Consider the following 22,644-nt stretch of genomic DNA (forward strand, 5'->3'; position numbering starts at 1 on the left):
GCATCATTGGGGGGCAGAAGGAGAGCAGAAATTTCCCAACCTGGAGCTGGCAACCGTAGTCAGGACTGGCCCCAATGAGTTCCTCACAAAGGTGTGGAAAGGGTTTCATTCCTTTGTCTTTTTACTGACAGAACTAAGCTTGGTTGCCTTCCAACAGCCACTGAGAGAAAAATTAATCCCACAGAGGAGTCTAGCAGGTTAAGCATCTTCCTTAGGAGAGAGAGTGTATTCTGACAGAGAACAGTGGCTGGAGTGGGCAGGGAAGAGGAGCAGACCCAGCACCTGGCCAATGGCACACAAGTACTCTTGAGTGGCGGCTGACGGGCCAATAGCTGATGGAGCGCACCGTGGGCGGGACTCAGGCTACACAGCCAGTGGATAGGGACAGTTTCTGAGTGACACATCATGGAGTCAACTGATTTAGGAAAGTGTGGAATGTTCAGAAAGTGCCACCCCACTACTTAATTATATATAAGGAAAGATAGGGAAGGTAATGAAATGAACATTGTGTTAACTTCTCTCTGAAGTTGTGTGTGCTTAGTCATATTTAATGATTTATTCACAGTTATAAAGAAAATACTTTAGGATCTCGGAACTTTCTTATTTTTATGCTGTTCTAAAATAAAGAATTTCAGATTATGAGTCTACAACATGTACCGGAATTTAAGCAGCAAATAGCTGGAAAGTCACAGGGAAATAGCTAGATGAGAAAAGAGTTTGAATAGAGGTCATGCAAGTGTGTAAAGCAGTCATGTACAAACAACATTGACACAAAACCAATAACACAGAGGAGAGAGAAGCAAAACTTGATTTATATTTCAGAATGCCTGAGCTCACAGACAAGTTAAAATGTTAAAGAAAACAGCCCTTACTGTTCTGCAAAGATGTGTGATAAACTGCCGAAATTCTTACAAAGGGTCAGTCCAGAGGAGACTGAGGTGCTGTTGAATAATAGTAAAACAAATCAAGGAAGGAAGAGTCAGCTTCTCTGATAGGGGGATGCACTCCCTCTAGGGTAAAATGTTGGCTTGGAAGGATGTATGTTGTTACCCACTCATGTGCAATCTCTCCTGTTGTCATATTAGTAGGACAGCTACAGTAATAAAAGAGCACATCTTGCTCTGTATTGTCAGAAAATTATGAAAATAATGTTAAATACTGGGGTCCAGACACATTGCAGTGATCAGCTCAGGTTTAATAAGTGATTTCAGCAAACTACAAGACGAGCCAACAGCACTGGAGCCCTGCTTATAAACATGCAAAACACCACAACCAACACCCCCCCTCCCAGTGATAGGCTATTTACATTACCCTGCTTATCTATTCGTTAGTTCCTGGATCCAGGTGAGCTATTGTTCTAGCAAAGCAAGCTCAACCTGTTCTAGGTACAGCTAGGTAGAAGAAAGGCTAGGGCTCAATACATAACAGATAAAGTATGCTGTTATTCAATATGTTCTTTCACTTTTTCTCAGTAATCAGGCACTGACAATCAGGGCCAAAATACCATTTGGCTGTGATTGATACAAACTTGTAACATACTACCTCTCCCTACAATCTTAGATTTCAGCATAGATGAAGATTTTGCAGGTGTTTTTGGATAAAATCCTTTGAGCTTAATGAAAAATTATATATAGTTTCTGAAATGACATAAATGAACTATATTGTGGAAGTGGTCTTAAAGCCATGGGCTCTAGTAAAATACACCCATTTTCTTATAGACACACATGCACCTATGCTTGAGTGCTGAAAAAGATTGACAGATTATTTGACCTACAACAGATTCTTGCAGTTGTAGAGTCCTTTTAAGCTCTGGTTTGGATCCAAAGCTTGTCTTCTAGTGGAAGAACATTTCTAGAGGCTTGTAGGTGGGATTTTTGTCGATTCCTTTTACCCACTGCAAAACCCAATGTCATGCCCAGTGCTTTTCCTGGGGGGTCCTGACTCCTACAGTAGTAGGAGTCTACAACAGGAGGGAAAGTTTTGTTCAATGAACAGAGCTCTACTTTTTGACATCTATTTTCTTTTAGCACCTGTAATAATTGGAGGACATTTTAATCTTCTGTTTTTTGGGGTTTTGTCATTCTAAATTTCTGGCACTGTGTGACTTTGGATTGGCTTAATGCAAATCATATCTATGCCAGAGGTGAACACTTATCACACTGAAATCAGAACAAATACTTGAAAATTAAAGCTGCAAATGGGTGGGGGGTAACTGAATGAAACATGAATATTTAGCTACTGGGAATAGAAATAAAGAACAGTGCCAAATGTCCAGTTCTGCGTAACTGTACTATTTATTAGAGCTGAAGTGTTTGTGATAAGCAACAGTTTCTACTGAATAACAAACAACATTGAAATCTTTAATCCATGCACATTAATCAATCAACCTATTCCAAGATAAGGCACAAGGCTAAATGCTAACTACAGTTGTATCTCAAGTAGAATTGTCAGAAATTGGTGCTACGTTTCCTTAATTTTTCCCACCTACCTGTATACAGAATACTGACAGACCTGTGTATGACATCAGTCACAATAACAAATGTTTTATTTGTGTCAAGAATTCTAAAGCCAAGAATTTTTTAAAATAAACATGCAGCCAGATATCTCCATGGATATAGTTTGGGATGTTTTCAAAGCCTATGCGAGAGGCTGGCTTATTAGACAAGATACATAGGAGAGGCGACAGAGAAAACAAAAATTTACACAGATTGAAGAGCAAATTAAAAAGGAAGAAGAAAAGATGAAGACAGGGACCTTGATGGAGCAAACAAGGATCAACATTAAAAGTTTTCAACATCAACTTAATTGTCTTTTGACACAAGAAATTGCAAAAAAATGGAGATCTTTCACTAAATATTGAAATCCAAAAAGGAAAAAGACAAGGTTTCCCATTATCTCCACTATTATTTATATTTGCTCTGGAAACACTGAATGATATGATAAGAGAGAATACCCAGATTAATGGACTTAAAGTTAAAGGAGAAGAATATAAACTATAAGCATTTGCAGACGACTCGGCAGATGTGCAGGAGGGAGTTGTATTGTCTGGGTTTCTCCTAGGTGTCATGGGAGAGTGTCGGTTCTCAGCTTTAGCTACTAACGGTCTCCGAGGGGGGTGCCTAATTGGCCAGTGCTATGGGGGGGGGGGCATACGAATACCCTATATCCTATTATGCCCATAGGGCCGCCGCCATTCTTAACAGTGCTTATGTTACTGCATCTATAGCTATGCAATAAAAGTATTACCGTTCCTGAATGCGTGTACTTCATTGTTGGCTGTGGGTTCTGACACAAAGTCATGCTACTGATCTGCATTGTTCCCTAGTGATGTGTTTGCATCCATACTGGCATCTTTAGATATCAGCTTGTGATTGTGCCTTTAGGAACTGCTTTTTCGGGAAGTCCCAACTGACTTGGACTACCTTCTCTTATCAGACTGTTTATCCATAGGATCCTAGCATTTCTCTGAGTATATTTACATCACTTTTCTTGAAGTTTAAGGAAGTTATTTTAACTATGCTCACCTTTAACTTTCCATCAGATCAAGAATTCCGGCATTATGTAGTTCCTTCCCTCCAAAGTTCCTGCTACTTTCATCTCATTGATCAAGTTTCCCCCACTGGTTAGGATCATGTCAAGGATAGCAGACCTTCTTATTTCACATTTTGGAATTAACAGAGCATACAGGAATTTACTGAATCCCATGCTTTGTTTAGTCTTATATACAAAAAAAGTTTCAGGTCCCAAGTAAATGCAACACTACTCACCACCCAGTTCAAAGACTGGTAATCACCACTGAAGCCTAGACTCAGATTCTGTGGATTTATCTATTTATCGCAAGTTAAACTTGATCCTCTATAAACAACCTTTGCTGCACAGCTGAGCTGACTTTCTTTGGAGGTTAAGAGTATGGCATACAAAGTGTTAAGTATGCAACTCAGCAACGTTGTAAGTAACAAGTGAATCAGCTTTATTAAGAACGAGAACTTCAGAAGATCACACAGAACGACGACAACACAACACAGAGGAGCCTAGCTCCCTTTTAAACAATCCCGGGCTGGCATAGCCACGCCTTCACATAGTTAAGGTCCAATCATAATCCAGATCCAATAAACACAGTTCCAGGACAGTTCTCTTACATTTGATTGGTTACAATACTGCTTCAGCCAATGGTATTGTTTCAGATTAGAATCCTGGCTGAGGTTTCAAGCTTAACATGGTTTTAGATAAGGTGAAGACACAACACAAAGGGCCCCCTCTAATAGAGCATTGCAACCACTGATTCTTGTGGGCATTTGAATGAAGTCAATGCTCATGGCCTGCAATGTGCTAAGCAGATGATATATATCAGATGGCAAGACAGGGTGAGCAGTGAAGATATGACAAAGCACAGTGGTCTGTAAACAGAACAAAGCGACTGAAATGGTAACAGCCATATGGTGGTTATTATCAAGACATGTGCTAAGCAGGAAAAGATTTCACACCAGGAGGCATGATGGGGCCAGGAAGAAAGAGTCAAAATGAAAGGAGAAGAAGACACTGATGCTGCAGGTAAAACAAACAGTGATACTGTTTTACATTTGTAATATCCAATACCTGGTGTTTACAATGTGCCTGATTCCAAAAAAATAGGTTTACACAACTTGGGTGAAAGCAGTTTGAATTTATCATCCAATTTACTTTCCTTTTGTACAATCTCTGTCAATGCGAGACATAAAACAGACTCATATTGTTTTAGAAACCCAGTCCGTACATGAATGCAAAACAGTGATTCACCTCACTTTCAGCATATGTGTCTCTCTATTCTCTTGGATGCCAAGTAAACACAAAGTGAACATGTAGAAGATTCATGGAGTGTAAGGAATAAAGAATGATGATTTTCCATGTCTTTCAGCAAAGAATGATCCTGTTGATATTCTAAGCTGTGCCTCCTTCCCTGTGTCCTGTTGTGGTTTGTGATGGTGATGAACATCTATTCATGTGTGACGTCAGCAACATGACTTAGGCCTTCTTCTTTCTACTGGTAAGTCTCCCCCTGCCAGCCTGCTGGTTGGCGGCGGGGGGACAGGACCTGGCAGCGGGGGACCCCTGCCACCACTTGGGGGGTCTGGCAACCCTATTTTAAGGTTTTGATTGTAAGGTTTTCCGGTTCAAGCACCAGAGCTTCTAGCTCTACTTTGTATTTTAAATACTATTGCCGAAACCATATATTTTAACAAATGTAGCACTAATCTGGTTATGGATCAAAGACAGGCCATATATAGTTATAGAGTTGTGGGGGAGAGTTATATTCCTTTTAACCTGTGAGAAGCTGATATTGTGCTGTGTTCAAGAAGTATCATCAATAGCTGTGAATAGGAAATTAATCACAGTATCATTCAGTCACTCAGCTAGTGTGGTTTGGGAAATATTTTGGTATAGGTATTTTTATAAAAGCTTGTTCTGAAAGTACACTTGAATTTATTTATTTATTTATTTATTATATTTATACCCCGCCCAACCCGCAAGCAGGCTCAGGGCGGCTAACAAAACGGTACAATGTACCTGGTTGACATATATAAAACTTAAAAACTCTATAAAAACTCATAACAATTACTTTAAAACATAAGTTACAGTTAACAATAAAATGCAAACAGTATTAGATGGCGTGCTTCCAGATCTCGTTCTGTGTTATTCCACCGCTCATCATCCTCGCGCCGGAAGGCCATACAGATGACCAAGCTACCTTGGAGTAGCTTCAACATCTGTATCAGTCTGCCAAATGCTTTAATCACACATTAGATACAGATGTGTGGTAAAATGTGGGCAACTGGTTCTCTGTGTGGATTTGGCTTCTATAAAAATCCACATTTACTAAGCTGCCTAAATATGACACAGTATTCAAGCTAGCCATATGTGACAGACGGGTTAGGTTCCACCTCTCCCTAAGAGCAACCAATGGCAGCTGATGGAATGTTAGTGAGGGAGACAGTTGAAAATGGCAGTTACAAGAGTGAATGAGAGCAGTTTGAGAGCTGAACATGTGTCTGGTTGAGTGGACATGTAGTAAAGACCAAGCTAAAACTGAGTAAAGAGTCAGTGTCGAACAGAAGATCCCAAATGTTGGAATATGGAAACAGTTCAAAAACTCAATGGAAAAGAAATGTAATGTTGTAACCTCTATTTGTCTTTCTTCAGTGGTATGTTTAAACCATAAATAAAAGTTAACTTCTCATTTGTTTAACCCTATGGACTGGTTGTCTCAGGGACGCACCCCCCCCAGGCTAAGATCTTGGCCTCCAAATATGGTGGTGGTGTGTGCATGGAACTGTGTTGGAGTCCCCAACCCCCAGGACCGACTCGAGGTGCTTCTGCACCCTAGGCAGGCGCAGATGCCAACCTCCCGGTGGGGCCTGGAAACCCTTTTGCTGCCGCCGCCTCCTCCCCCCAGGGGGGAGGGGGAGGGCGGGTGAGCTGCAGCGCGGGTCTGGCTCGGGGGTCGGGTCAGGCAGCCAGAGGCTCTTTGGAAGAATCAAATAAAAGCGAACAATCCAATCCACCCCCTTTTATTTTTTGCTGCGGAGATCATGCCTCCAGCTTGTTTTGTTGGCCTGCTTTCCTGCAGCTCCTGGCGCTCGTCCGCCTCCTCCAGCCCCCCCTCCATGGAGATCTCCTCACTCGTCCCCGAGAGCACTGGAGAAAACAAGCCAGATTATTCGTGTCTCAGCACGGGGCCGCGCAACCAAGTTGGGGCACGAAAGGGGTCTGGTGGCGACGAGCGAGCAGGATCGTGGGGGTGTGGCTACTCGGCCTCCATCAGGGCTGCTTTTTAAAGGGAGCTCCGCGGGGGGGGATGCACGCGTGCGAGAGAGAGGCTTTCCTTTCCTGATTCCCCAATTGCTGAGAGAGGAGAAGATGGAGGCAAGGCGAGTGGATGGTGGGTGGCGAGGTGTGCTGCTGCGTCGTGGTGCACATGTGCTAGGATTGCACAGCTCTGAAGTGCAGAGCCACGGCCACCCGCACACCACACCCCCCACATGCCGCCCGCAGGTTCCCTGGCAAAAGCTTCCCCGGCCTCCCTCCGCTGGGTGCTCCTGAGTTGCTAAGGGCAAACTGACCCCGCCCCTGTGCACGAGAGGGGCGGGCGCCCGGTTAGGGCGGCAGTGGCGGGGGTGGCACCCCTGAGGGCCAGCCCGCCCTAGGCGAGCCCCTAGTTCGCCTAGCGGGCGAGCCGGCCCTGCCAGCCCTAATAACTCTATGCAGTGTTTGAGTGAGGGGAAGATTGGGGGTTGGGCTACTCTATCTGCTGATGTCTCTTGTGAGTGTGAGAGAGAACCTGAGAAGTGAAAAGGTCATGGCTCTCTTTACATTTTAAAAGATGCAAGAAGGGTTGCAACGTGTGATGGCTTGACCTATTTATAACCCTGAACCAATGGGAGAGAGGTTGTGGAGGGTGGTAGGCTCTCCGTGTCAGTGAGCAAGAGGCGTCACACCATAGTGCAACATTTTATTTTAAAAACCCAGAGCAGGTAAGTGCCATTCAGAGAAGATATGTGTGTAATCACTGAGGGTGTATAAACTGCTCAAAGAAACTTGAAAGCAGACTGGATGCATGGATGAAAAGCCAGGGATACCCTTGGAGGAGAGAAAAAACTAGAACTCCTGCATTTAAATGGCAGATACCATCTTCATTCATGATGGTGAAATTCAAAATCTAGCACATAATTACTTTGTAAAAAGGAAAAAATGAAGCAAAGGGTTATCTAGGAATCAGTGTCTCTGTTTCTTTGCCTATTTTTAAATGAAACCCGTCCTGCTGGTGTTTATATTCATTCTTTCTTTACTTGTTTGCAGCTGTTAGTTGACTATGGTTCAATACCAGCAACAAAATGTTCATTGAATCATTTTGTACTTGTTCCCTATATTATAAATCACTGCCTTCTCACTAGCTAATCAGTGCTCTTGATTTCCAAGCCTTCTGAAGCACTCTTATTTTGCTAACACTGTTGTCTGGGAACCTCCAGAGAATTCAACATTGATTGGCTGCTAAAGACAATGAAGTGTTTTATTTCTGAATCCTGATAAACCATCTTAGAATGAAATTTCCAACAGATTTTATTTTCTTCAAAATAATTTTATAGAGAGAACTTAATACAAAAAATAAATTAGTGGCCTAAATTTGGATTTTGACCATTTTTTTGTTTGCATGTGTCTTTTCAAATATAAATGAAAGTGAACTCCTAGCTCAATGATATTTTAAAAATAGAGTTGCTGGGTTCCTCCGAGTCCCCAGCGGGGGACTCGGGGGGCATTCCAGGGGGATGGGACAGCCCCAATGTGATGACATCATGCAGAAGTCATGTCATCATTTTGGGGACTGGCGCCTGCACACCAAACTGCAAATTCAGGGAAGAAATGGGGGGGGCCCACATGTGTGCACTCCAAGCTGCGAATTTGCAGCTTGGAGTGCACATGTGCGTGCCCCCCCTCTTCTCAAAAGCTGTTGAGAAGACGTGGGGTGCTGCATGCCCCTCTCCCTCTCTTCTGCAACATTTAAAGGCCCCTCTGATCAGCTGAAGAGCCCTTTAAATTTTGCAGTAGGGGAGGGAGAAGGGTGGCTGTCAGTAGTCAGGCTTGGGGGCGTGACTTGGGGTGGGGCTTCCCCCAGCTGCTAGCTGGCCGGTGGCAGATTGGAGCCCCGAAAACCAGGGGAACCCCTGTTGAGACCTGGGAGATGACAACCCTATTTAAAAGACAATGAGTAAATAACAGGACAAATGGCTCTTCAAAATCCTCTTATGGAGTCTATTTTCACTGGTATATTTCCTCTGTAAAAGCTGTTGGTTGATTTGAGGGATTTTATAGATCTCTGTACATTCAAAAGAAATGCATGAAGTTTCTGTGGAAGGAGGATTCCTCATTTCAGGAAACTCAGTTGTGTGTCAGACATGTGTGAGTTCAGGATGCTGTGTCCAAAAGAAATGGCTGGATTAATTCAACTGGCTTTCATATAATTTTTTGCCTACATTTGTCAATCATGTGTTGTACATACTATATTAACCTAAAGGAAAATGACCATGAATTTAAGACATTTCCTTTAGACAAAAGGATTTATTATAGGTTTAACTTGTATGCAAATTTAAGACATTCCTCCTCTTTTTCTTGATGGCACATGTGGAAAACAACCTAGTCTTCCTTGATGTATGAAACATAAACATACTTTTCTATATATTCCAATTTACCTTTTTAAAATGAACATTAAATCATCATTTTCCCCCCATTGATTGTATCTACTTGTGGCAGTCTGTTCTTCTCATATTTTCATGTTGTAATACAATATTTCACTCTGTGATGTTCTTCTGTTAGCTTACATGGATGCAGGTACTAGGGTTGCAAATTCCAGGTGGTCTAGTAATGAATGAATATGCACTGCAAAAAAACTAATTGTTAAAATTTATTGACCAGAGAACAAGGTGAATAGTATGCAGTCTTTGAGAATGACAGGAGCACTCCGTCCATGAATCTTAGCTGCACAATGTGGTAAGAAAACTCATGAAGCCAGGCTATACTAGAAAAATTGTATAATTTTTATACTTATGTATTATGTTTTTTAGGAGCTGCGGTGGCTCAAGTGGTTAAGACGCTGAACTGCAGGCTGTGGAAGGTTGGTAGTTCAGCAGTTCGAGATCCAGGGTGCCGCATGACGGAGTGAGCTCCCGTCTCTAGTTCCAGCTACTGCCAACCTAGCAGTTCGAAAGCAAGAAATTGCAAGTAGATAAATAGGTACCACTTCGGTGGGAAGGTAACAGCGTTCCGTGCGCCTTGGTGTTTAGTCATGCCGGCCACATGACCACGGAAACGTCTTCGGACAGCGCTGGCTCTTCGGCTTTGAAATGGAGATTAGCACCGCAACCCTAGAGTCGGACTCGACTGGCTTTCGAGCAAGGGAACCTTTACCTTTACCTTTATTATGTCTTTTAAAACACCTTTTTAGGACTGGCAATAAGCATTTACAGAATACAATTGGGAACCTCCCCCCTTTTTGGAAGATTTTGTGCAAGTCGAAGCAGGCTTGCAATTCCGGAAACTCCCGTTGAGGCTTGACTTTTTAAAATATTGATGCGAAATTGACTGGTAGTTGTTAAACTGAATGATTTGAATACATGTACCTGATAAGGATATAATAATAGCACACTATGCACTTTATAGAATGATTATTACAAATAGAACACGTTAATTTATAAAAGTTTTTTGCAGTGTATATATTCGTTACTAGACTTTCCTAACACTGCCACTCGGGTTGCTACAACCTCCATGTGGTGGCTAGAGATCTCCTGATAACTGATTCCCAGGCAACAGAGATCAGTTCACCTGCAAAAAAAATTGGCTGTTTTGAAGGTGGACTCTATGGTATTATACTCCATTGAAGTCCCTCCCCTCTCCAAACCCTGTACCTTCTCAGGCTTCACCCCTCAAATCTCCAGATATTTCCCAACTCAGAACTGGCAAGTTTAGCAGCTACCTATGAGAGGCTGAATTTTCCTTTAAAATGCCACTGAACCCATACCACCCACAGTCTTGCCTTCATGAAAAACATAGTACCAAACACTACCCTGAGAGAGAAAGCATGAGATTTTGAGCACTGCATTCTATGCTAACCATTACTCCCTGTGTTGTTTTGTTCTGTTTCTCTTCTCAAGATATTATATTGAAAAATATATACCAGCGGTGTATATTTTATATTATAATTTTATTATTTATATTGTAAGCCACCTTGAGTTCTACAAAGGAGAAAGGTGGCTAATAAATGTTTTAAGTAGAAATAAGTATAGAAGGACTTCCTTCTGATTAAATACACATAGGATTGCACCATTAGTGATAAGCTAAAGGCTTTCAATCATTTTGTTTCCAGAACTTCTGAAAAGTATCACCTCCTGAAACAAAAGGTCTTGTGAAACTCTTTTTTAAAAACCAGCAATCATTAATGTGGTTTGAGCCAGATGTATGTAGTGTAGTGAATTACCAGTGGGGAGGGAATTCGTTTGACTTCTACATGTGACCAAGGTTTCCTTGCCATATGTTATTTTGCCACATGGAAAATGATTTCTTGATATAGGGATTTGGAGAGCTGATCCCTCTGAGGTCTGCAGCATTCATATCCTTCTTGGTCTCATTTGGTTAGTGTTTTGGGTAGTGAGTTTTAGGAAAGGTGGAGCATGTGGCAGGATTTCTCTTCTGCATTGGGGATGCTTGCTGTGGAACACAGTTGGACAAAGTGAGGTTGCATTAGGTTGGCACCTGCAAAGGAACTGGTCTTCTGCTTTTGTACAGTAGGAGAAATGTGTCTTACAAATCCAATTGTCTTCTTCCACAGTTTGGCAAGGGAAGAAGATGGGGACGAAATCCATTGGCTCTGCCTGGCATTGATTCTGGCCCTCTGCCATACCAGCCCTAAAATGGTTACCAGCTGCAGCAGTCAGGGAGACCTATATTTGGGGCAGGCTAGCAAGTTAAAATGGCCCAGCAGCAGCAAGCCAAGCTGAATGGCGCTGTGGCACTACAAGCCAGAACGGAAAAGCACCATCTGTTTTAGGGTTTGACTCACCCATTGGTGGCAGTATAGGAATAAGCAACAGGTAAGCCAGCATGCCTCCGGATAGGAAGGTCTGAGCTAACTGGCACCTACAATACAGGCAGATCTACTGGGTCTTAGTTCAGCTTGCTCCTGGCTGCTAGTACCCCTCCAGGTCAGTGGCCTACTGAGAACTTTCCCCAAAAATTCAATGGCCAGTCTGCCCGTGACTACATTTGTTGTATCCCGGTCATTGTATCTCAGAAAGGCCATTACAGAGCTGGGAAAAGTCCACTGGAGGGCAATCACGATAATTAAGGGGTGAGAGTGCCTTCTCTATGTGGAAAGGCTGAAGAGTCTGGAACTAATAGGGAACATGATAAAAGTTTATAAAATCATGCACAGGGTAGGGAGAGTGGACAGAGAGAACTTTTTCTCCTTCTCCCAAAATACTAGAACTCATGGGCACCCAATGAAGCTGATGGGCAGTAGATTCAGGATGAATAAAGGGAAATACTACTTTACACAATGAATGACTATGATGTGGAATTCACTGTCAGAGAATGTATTGATGGCCATAAGCATAGACAGATTTAGAAGGGGATTAGACAGATTTTGGGAGGATAGGTCTATCAGTGGCAATGGGCCATGGTGACTAAAGGGAACCTCCATATTCAGGGGCAGTAAACCTCTGAATACCAGTGCCAGGAGGCAAGATCAGGGAAAGGGCGCAGCCTTAATGCCCTTATGTTGGCCCTCCATAGTAACTGTTTGGCCACTGTTTGAGACAGGATGCTGGACTAGATGGTCTAACCCAGCAAGACCTTTCCTATGTTCCTTGAGGTAGTAACCAGGAGCCATACAGTATTAACTTTGAATAGGATAGCAGATTGCAAAATAATCTTGCCTGCCTAGCTTCACTGTTGCAAAGGCAAGCCTGAAGATTTAATCATTATCAGATAGGAATAAGTTGTTCTTGGAGAAATACTATGACATTCTGCTTTTGCAGTAAGTAGGAACTTCCCTGGCATGGTGTTTAGCGCACAACTGGAAGGACAGTAAATAGCATCAGGAAAACAAGATGTCATGTGGTGAAAGGGTTTTTATATCCATATCGGTTTTCCAGTCACACAAGTCACTTTCAGAGGCAATGATGGGTGGCTAAGGGAGACGGGGCCACCTTAATTGTAGTATCTAGACTGAGGAATGCTTTCCCAAGGGGGGCTCACTTGGATCCTTCAGTAATGGGCCTGAGATGACAAGCAAAGATTTTACAGTTTCCAAGGGCTTCATTGCCTCTCTGTCTTTATCTAACTTTCTTTTATTGCAGCTATGTAATGATACCTGTGATGTCATGTTATTGTGTTTGTTTTATATTAGCATTAAGCTATTTTGTGCAGACTGATAGTTGGAAGGATGAGGAATAAATATTTTAAATTGGTGTATCTAATAAATCTGCAAGGAATGTCATAAAGGAGCTGCCCACCACTACCACCAACTACCATCATCTGAACATCTGTGGTACAGGCCAGCCCTAGAGTGGAGATAGAGCCATGTCTCCTCAGGAAGCTGGAAGATCGCTGAATTGGGAACTCTGATAGTAGATTTTAGAGTGTGCCATTTAATTTGATGAATGAACGACCAGTACTGTGAGCACTTTAAGTGTATGATTGTTTTAATCCACTTTTAAATGTTTTATGCAAACTAGGTACATTGTTCCGACTACTGTAAGCCGCCCTGAGCCCGTTCGCGGGGAGGGCGGGGTATAAATACAATTAATAAAGAAATAAAAATAAATAAATGGTTCTCTGATCCGCTGAAGGGTGTGCCAGAGACCCCAAAATGTATAGATGTAGCCAAGGTGTCAGACAAGGATGTATTTTATCTTCCTGTCTGTTCAGTCTATATGCAGAACATATAAGGAAAACTGGATTAAATTTAGATAAAGGTGGAGTGAAATCTGATGGAAGAAACATTAACAATTTGAGATATGAAGATGACATCACTTTTTTTGTCATCAAGTCACAGCCAACCTATGGTGACCCTGTATGGTTTTCAAGGCAAGAAACATTCAGAGGTAGTTTGCCATTGCCTGCCTCTGTGTAGCGACCCTGGTATTCCTTAGTGGTCTCCCATCCAGGGCTGACCCTGCTTAGCTTCGGAGACCTGAGAAGATCAAGGTGGCCTGGGCTATCGAGGTCAGGGCCATTACAGCTCATTACTGTCAGAAAACAGTGAAGACTTGAAATGACTACTGATGATGGTTAAACCAGAAAGTGCCAACACAGAATTACAGCTGAGTATCAAGTAGTCAAAAGTAATGACTACTGATGAATTATACAGCTTTAAGATTGACGATAAAGAAATTGAAATTGCTAAAGATTTTCTATCCCTTTTCTTGGTTGTAGGGAGACTGCAACCAAGAAATCAGAAGGAGAATGAAACTGGGGAGGGCGGCCATGAAGGAGGTAGAAAAGATCCTTAAAGTGTTTGTTGCTAGCTACCAAGATCAAGATATTTCATACTGTAATACTCGTTTTTACTATGTATGGGTGTGAAAGTTGGACAGTGAAGAAAGATTACAGGAAGAAAGCGGATTCATTTGAAATGTGGAGTTGGAGCTGAGTTTTATGGATCTATGGACCCACCAAAATGACAAATAAGAGGGTTCTAGATCAAATCAAGCCTGAACTCTCCCTAGAAGCTAAAAATGACCAAACTGAGGCCATCATACTCTGTCACATTATGAGAAGACCAGACTCACTGGAAAAGTTGAAGGCAGCAGGAAAACAGGAAGACCTAACATGAGATAGATTGACTCAATAAAGGAAACAACAACCCTCAGTTTGCAGGACCTGAACAAGGCTGTTAACAATAGGATGTTTGGGAGGTCCATTAACTCATAGGGTCATCATGTCAGAAGCAACTTAACGGCACTTAAAACACACGCAGCTTCATCTGTGTCAAAGCATCCCTGTCAAAGATCACTACAATTACTTTTTTCAGTAAACAAAAGCATCACATCCTTGTGATTGCACTGCCAGTCTGGTGTAGTGATTAAGTGTGCGAACTCTAATATGGGAGAACCAGGTTTGATTCCCCACTCCTCCACTTGCACCTGCTGGATGACCTTGGGCAAGCCATAGTTCTGTCAGAGCTGTTCTTGAAAGAGCAGCTTTCAAAAGAGCTCTCTCAGTCCCACCTACCTCACAGGGTGTCTGCTGTGGGGAGGGGAAGGGAAAGAAATAAAAATAAATAAAAACTGAAAAATCACCAGGCCCAGATGGCATACATCCGAGAGTTCTGAAAGAACTCAAATGTGAACTTGTAGATCTCCTGACAAAGATATGTAATCTTTCCTTAAAATCTGCCTCCATTCCTGAGGATTGGAAGGTAGCTAATGTCACTCCCATCTTTAAAAAGGGTTCCAGAGGAGATCCGGGAAATTACAGGCCAGTCAGTCTGACGTCAATACCGGGTAAATTGGTGGAAACCATTATTAAGGAAAGAATTAGTAGGCACATAGATGAACAAAACCTATTGAGGCAGACTCAACATGGGTTCTGTAAGGGAAGATCTTGTCTCACGACACTCAAAGTGAAAGTGGCCTGCAATGTAGACGGGAATTTCTGTTCCAGTGTGGGTTTGGTATAACAGCAGAGCAAATGCTAGATGCAGACTCGGCCTCTGAGACTCCGAGTGAAGGGTGGGGTATAAATTCAATCTCTCATCTTCTAACTGGGTAAAAAAAACCCCACAAAATCCAAAATACCCCAATCTATTGCACAAGATTTGTTCTTTTTAAAAAACACTTCATAATAGCCAGATGTAGCAGTGATCCTCAGACTAGTGTCTGAAATCTGAGGGGAGGGAGCTGCCCTTCCCAAAGGTGCTCCAGTAATAAACATGAGTTACCATGCTCAAATTAGTTACATTTATTTTGTCAATGAAAAAAAATCCAAGTTTTTTTTTAAAAAAAAGTTAATAAAATATTCAGCTTGAGCCAGGGATACCAAACAGAAAAATGAATCGCCATATGAATTGTGTATGGGGTAAAACCTTTAGTAAAGCCTTGAATTTAAACTGATTTACACAGTAACTTTTTGTTTCTACATGTCAAGAAAAGATTTTGTAAAATGCTTTATTAATTTATTTACCTAAAAGTAAAGACTTATGTTTGCTTTTTTGGGAGCAGTCGACTTCTCATGGCCATTAATCAATTTGTTTTCTAAAAGTGAATTTGAATCCTCATTCTGAGCAGAGACAGATATATAACATGTCAGCTCAGGAGGCTAACCTGGCTCTAATGACTGTTCCAGTATTTTACTAGGAATTGATCCTTCCCTAATGGAATATCTCTGTATATTTTAAGTAAGGCAGAGAAGTGAATTTAGGGCCCCGATCACATGCAGAATTAGCCACGCGATTGGCACAAATGCTGGGCAGATTTTAAGGGCGCGATCACACGGGAACATCTGGCAAGCGTCCCGCACCCGTTGCCAGTCCATTTTGCTTCACCGAAGAAGCAGAGTTAAAAAATACCAGGGAAAGTGCAGTATCAACCGGGTTTGCGACGGGCCACAGATGGACTTCCCCGTGTGATCACTCTGGCGCGCTCCTATTGCGTCAGTGATCCCTCGTTGAAGCACACTGGAAACACGCGGCAAAGGAAACAAACCTGATTCACCCGCGACTGCGTCTGATCACGCAGTGGCAGGTCAAATTACTATGGAGCAAATAGCCTCGCTTCCCCCCCACATTATCTGGCACGTGTGACCACACTCTAGCTCACTCTACTTTAATATTAATTCACATTGTAGTAGCTAGGCTAGTGTATTTTTGTTGTTGTCTATTTTTGTAGTCATTGGAGAGATAAGACTCTTGATTTCTTCTTTTATTTCTTGTTTCAGTTCTGTAAAAATTTCTTCCATGTGTTTTTTTGAGATTGAGCCTTCGTATTTCCTTTTACTGGCCAGAGCCTCCACTCCTTCTGATTCAAGCGGCGTGGGGGAGTCTTCATTAGATAATTCTGTTGACCCTTGGGTCCTCCCATCTCAGCCTTCAAGAGTTCTATTATTATTTTAGTTTGAAACAACATGGAGACAGCATCTGGTGTGAACATTCTAATCAATGTTCGCCGGAAGTTCCTCCATGCTAGTGTATTTTTAATGTGAAATGAGGAAAAGTTGTTCTTCAATTATTCAAACAAGTTGTTCTCTGCATTCTTTTTAAAATCTGAATGTTGAAATCTCCTGGGGAAGATTAATTTCATATTATTTCAAAAGCTGGGAAATTCCATGAAGCACAGAACAAACTGTGCTAAGGAAGGTTTCCATGGGTATGCAAGGGTTAGACAGGCTTGGTGCAGCCAAGAAGTTCTAGTAATCACTGAAATGAGTTTTACACAGCTGCCATGCTACAGTATTTGAAGAAGCATTGCTATTTGAGAAGTATTGTGCAGGTTTGGCAAGGAACAGTTAAATAATTGACTGTTGCATCCACTCAGGATCAAACCAGGATCAAACATCTGCAAGTTTTGTTGTTGTTTTTCTAAAGGATAATCGCTGCCAAGAGGGAGAGGACAATTCCTACTGAAAATCTGATGTTGTAAAGTGAGGTTAATTCCAGTGCTCGTTTCCTTGACCCTACATGAGCTGCTGTTTCTCCCATGGGAAAAACATATCCTGTGGGGGAGGGTCACCAGGGGTGCTAATTAAATTAAATTAAATGTAAATGAAATCAACTGAATGAGCCAGCTGGCTAATTAAATTAAATTACTGGGGGCAGGCAGGGCAGAATGGCGAGGGAGGATTTCTTGGAGGATGTAGAGGGGATCTTCTTCTTCCCCTTCCAGTGCTAATTAACAGATGGTATTTGCTGCCACAAAGAACCCCTGTTCCAGGTGCCGAGGCATCCTGCTGGGCTGGCCAGTGGGTGCTGGGGGCTCCTGGTTCTAAGCTGGCCAGTGCAACAGCAACCATGGGCAAAGCCTTGCAGGCCCAGCCTCATGCACCGCACCCAGCAGAGGAGGGGGCAGGGGGAAGTGAGAGCTCGCCTTCGCCTCCTGCCCATGCCCAGGGTTCACCAGATTCCCGGGGGAGCCGGGTGGGCCTTTTCAGGGAGAGCAGGGAGGAGGGCCAGACTCAGACCTGGCCAGGCTCCTGCCACCCAGAACCAGAAGGAGCATGATGGGACGAGGCAAAGAGGCCAGCGGGTGCAGCAGCTGCCCTCAGGAGCACCTTCTGCTTTCTAAGGTGCCAGCTCCCCAGCAAGCACCCTGCTGCTCCTGATAGTGGCGGACCCCCAATGGGAAAATGGCATGCCTATTGGGGGACGTGAAGGGACGCCCCATGGGGCACTTCAAATTCAAAAGGAGGCACCGCCCTGTGCACCCCAACTGGTGGCTACGGCCCTGGGGGTAAACAATTCAGGATGAATGGGCTAATCCCTGTATTTATATGTCATAGATTGATTATAAATGGTGGGTGGATTTAGAAGTTTTAAAAAGCAGAGCTGTGTATGTTCATACATTTCAGAATATCACATCTAGGCTGACGCTCAGTCTGAGTTTTGAAAACTCTAAGAGTGTGCCATATTGAAAAGACCAGTGAGTATGGGTGAGCACATGAACATCACTAGTTTGTTTTAAGCAAAGTTATCCTTTGTTGGTCAGTAAAAGATGCCAATTGTCCAGGAGAAACTGACATGATCTGCTCACCTTAATCTGTTCTCCTGCTTAGCAGGCACAGTTTTTCAAAGCAAGAAGATGAATCACCTTCTTTGTTGTCTCTGTGCAGTCCCACACCTGGGTTCTGTTCCTGCGCTTGAACCCGACTTCAGAGAACTACAAGAGCTAGCCTCTGGCTTTGGCGCACTTCCTTCCCGTGCTCTGGGGAGCAGACATAGACTGTGCATGTCTGGAGCAGGGAAGGAAATGCCCTCCCACTCAGTTTCTTCTCAGACCTACCTTGGGGCATTCAATTCCTGCTACTGAGCTGCCTCATAGGCCTTCTTCTCCGTTCTCTTCACCATCTTCACTGTCGTTTTCATTTTTTCTGTCTCCTTCAACAGTTTTTCTACAAAAAAAAGAAGGGATTTCTCCATGAGTTTCTCGTCGTCATCGTCTCCACCCCCTTTCCCCTTGGCCTTGCTGATGGCATATGGAAGGGAAGACTCATTTCAAACATTGTCAAAATTGCGAGGGGAAGATCCTTACCACTGACGGACATTCCCTGTGCCTTTTCTGCCTGCGCGAGACTCACAAACCTGATTCCTGCGTCCATTGCAGCAACTTTACAAAACCGGCTCAAAAGAATAGAGCTTGAGACTGAAGAGCCACTTCCTGGAGGCCTCCTTATACCCAGTGATGTCCCAGGGCTCGAGCTCTAGAACCTCGCCGCCTCCCACAGCTCAGAGGGGAGATTTGGCTAATTTGGCAACCTATTTGGCCTCAACGGCATTGAAGTGTAAGACCAACAAACAGTTTAAAGGACTCTTGGCCTTGAAATCGCACAAATCGAAGGACTGATCGGTACTGAAACCCGCAATGGTTCCGAAATCTGTCCCAGCCTCGGTGCAACCTTCGGAAACCGCAACCATGGGCATGCAGGACTCTACTCCTGCACTCATGCTGTTGTCGACACCATCCATGGTGGCTGCCCCCCTCAGACAGGTGGTCCATGTTTTATCTAGGTTGCCGTCCATCTGCAACTACCTGCCATTGAATTTCCTCTAAGTTGACCCTGCCTGTCAGGATAGACCTCCTTCAGAACCTGCCAAGCTACTTCACCGGTCCCCTTGGCACCAATTCCCTCAAAGTCAATCTTGATCCTGAAGCAGACACCATTTCCACTATGCTCTGGCCTCCTATGCAGTTCCCTATGAGGGATACCCAAGGTACTCATTGGAGTCATGAGCTCCCTCTTTGCGGGAGCATTCCCCCGATCTTATCAGGAGTGTTACAGATCTCCATCCTGCTCATCATACCAAGATCAGGATTGGTACTCGTGCCCCTATTCATCACACCGATTGGAAGACCTACTAGTGCACCTTCCTCGGGACCAGCAACCCCTGGTGTTCGGCCCATCGGATGCTCCTATTATCATAAAGTTGCCTGCAGCTCCTCCAACATCTACCATTTCTCTCCCCCACAGACCCTCGATCAACACGCTGGTCACCCAATCAATGCCAACATCCACCGCACTGCCAGACAATCTTAGCCTTCAGGCCTCCGCTTTGGAACTGTTGGACATTGGGTCCGAGGGGTCAGATTTGGAAGCAGACGATTCCCTTCACACCTCCCCAGATTCAGACATAGTTTGCCCAGGCTCTTTATCACCATCGGAGGGGTCCAAGGCTTACCTCAAACTGGTGACTCGCATGGCTACCACACTGAACATTCAGCTCACCAGTGACGCTCCAACAGTTACGGATTTAGTTCACAAGCTTGTACAATCAGACCTTCCACCAGCATCCTTACGCCCCATGCTCCCAGTTCACCTCGATGTTCTTCAGGAGGCATGGGACAAACCTGCTTCTATCCCACTGACATCGAAGCATTTTGACCTTCTCTACTGAGTCCAACCATTGGACTCGAAATTCCTTTTTTTTTCTCATCCAGCTCCAAATTTACTTATAGTACACTTGGCCTCTAAATTCAAACAAGCATGACATCCTGCACCGCCAGATCATGAAGGCCAAAAGTTAGATACCCTGGGATGAAAGATGTATTCAGTTACTACCACCACAGCCAAAGATCCACAATTACCTGACCTACTTTTCGACCTATTCCTTTCATCTGACTAACCAACTTTCCACTTTGGTTGCGGAGCTACCCGAGGCCCCCCAGAAGATTGCTACTACTCGACTCAATGAATTGTCCAAATTAGGAAAACAACAAATTAATACTGTCCAACATGCAGTATCTTGCTCATCGAAGGCCATGGCTACTTCAATTGCCCTTAGAAGACATGCCTGGCTACACTCTACCACCCTGCAACCTGACATAAAATCTAAAGTGGAAGATCTACCATTTGATGGGGGAAGCCTGTTCCATGCCTCCACGGAAGAGACCCTCACCAATGTAGATGACAGCCATAAAAGGGCTCGCAGTTTGGGGGTATCACAGTCTTCCCAACCACGAACCCCCAAATTCAAGACCTGGAAGCCTAGCTCATCCCCTACCAGTCAGACTACTGGAAGCACAAGGCCCCCCCAGCCAAACAACCATACCACTAGACGCCCAGAGCCCCCTCCTCCAAAAAGGCAACACCTCCTGCAAAACAATCTCTTTGACTCCCTACGGCAACGTCCTCCTCACCCCCCCATCGAGTACCCCAACCTGGGGCACCAGGCTCTATCCCTTCATCAATACCTGGGAATCTATCACCATGGACACCTGGGTCCTTACCATCATTCAAATAGGGTACACCATCAAGTTTCTTTTAACATCGCAGGTCCCTCATTTTGTGGCAACGCCTTCCTCCAGTTTCCTTCAAGAGAAAGTCCAAACTCTCCCTGCCAAGGGAGCCATACAGCATGTTCCTCCAACCCAGCATCACAAGGGATTTACTCCTGATATTTTATTGTCCTGAAACAGGACGGAGCAAATGTCCCATTATGTATATATATTTCTTTATTTTCGATATAAGACATACAATCGTGTAAATGTATATACAGGGGGAGAGTTTAAATCGATGCATTAGGAAATGCTTTTACCTTAATTACGTTACTTCTTATTTGCTATCAGACCGTCTCATCGCTATAACATCTCATTCCTTTTACAGGTTATACAGCTTTATAAATATGTTTCCTCAAGTTTTAATTGCTTATATTGTCATAATTTTCAGTCCAAGTATAGAATCTTAACCATGTCTTTTCAAATAGGTCTTCTGTCTGATTTTTCAAAAATAGTCAGTTTGTCGATCTCTGCTGTTTCCAGTACTTTGTTAATGATTTCGCTTCTGGATGGTATTTCTGCTTTCTTCCAGTATCTAGCAAACAATATTCTAGCTGAGGTGATCGCGTATAAGATAAAGTGGTTGTCATTTTTTTTACATTTGATCAGGTATAATACCCAGCAAAAATAATTCTGGGACAAAGGGAACAGAGGTTTTAAGGGTTTTTTGTATTACTTCATGTACCCCTGCCCAGTATCTCTTTGTTCTTTTGCATTGCCACCACATATGGTAGAAAGACCCCACTTTGTTTTAGCATTTCCAACATCTATTGGGACATTTCGGGTCAATTTTTGACAAAATATCAGGGGTAATGTACCATCTATGGAACATCTTATACATGTTTTCCTTATATGGGATTGCTCTTGTAATTTTTATATTTTTCTTCCAAATCTGTGCCCATTGGTTCAAATCAATGTTATGTCCCAAATGTTATGCCCATTTTATCATAACCCCCTTCACAATTTTGTCTCACATTTTATTTTCTAAAAGGAGATGGTACATCTTTTTTATAAATTTCTGGTCGGTATACATCAAGATCTTATCTAGTTCCAAAAGATTGGTACAGAAGCCTATTGTTTTATCTTTACAGTATCAATTTGCATCTTTTGCCACCAGTCATATCTTTGTATTATTTTAGGTTGTTGCCGAGTGTCTAACAGATCTAGATATCTTATAGAGGTTTCTTCTTGATGAAGACTTGGGTTTGTGAAGGCTTCTAAAGGGGCCACCCATCTTGGAATCTTAGTGTAGAAACAATTTCAAATTTGTTCCCAAACTTTCAATAAAGAAGGTCTGACCCAGTGCTGTTTGAAGTATTTGTGGCTATCAGCTTTCCTGTACCAGATAAACACATGCCATCCTAAGAGTAAGATGGGCAGTGCCTGGATGTAGATTCAGCAGTTGAATTTCCCAATAGCTCTGGACAGCTGTAAGGGCTTTCTGCACAAGTGTGGGGGGACTAGTTTCAGATGGGAGGGTTCTTGTGTAAAGGGCATGACAAAGTACTTCCCATGTTAGCTATTTTAAACCCAGATCCATTTTTATGTAAAGGGTGGGAGTCCCATTAAACTCATAAGCATTTCTTTTTTAGAAATGGATGGTTGGAAGCCAATAGTGGATGTGGGCAGCTTCAGA

At 43.2% G+C, this 22,644-nt stretch overlaps 1 protein-coding gene across 1 annotated transcript in view; it reads left to right on the forward strand.

Moving 5' to 3' along the window:
* RIMS1 (regulating synaptic membrane exocytosis 1) overlaps positions 1-22,644 on the forward strand; it is a 517,496-nt gene that overhangs the window by 143,057 nt on the left and 351,795 nt on the right. The window contains exon 5 of the mRNA XM_015427952.1: positions 18,547-18,569. Coding sequence (XP_015283438.1) covers positions 18,547-18,569 — 23 coding nt within the window. The remainder of the gene's footprint in view (positions 1-18,546; positions 18,570-22,644) is intronic.

This window comes from Gekko japonicus, unplaced genomic scaffold (assembly GCF_001447785.1).
Source record: "Gekko japonicus isolate JY-2015 unplaced genomic scaffold, Gekko_japonicus_V1.1 scaffold826, whole genome shotgun sequence".
In the NCBI taxonomy this organism is placed as follows: domain Eukaryota; kingdom Metazoa; phylum Chordata; class Lepidosauria; order Squamata; family Gekkonidae; genus Gekko; species Gekko japonicus.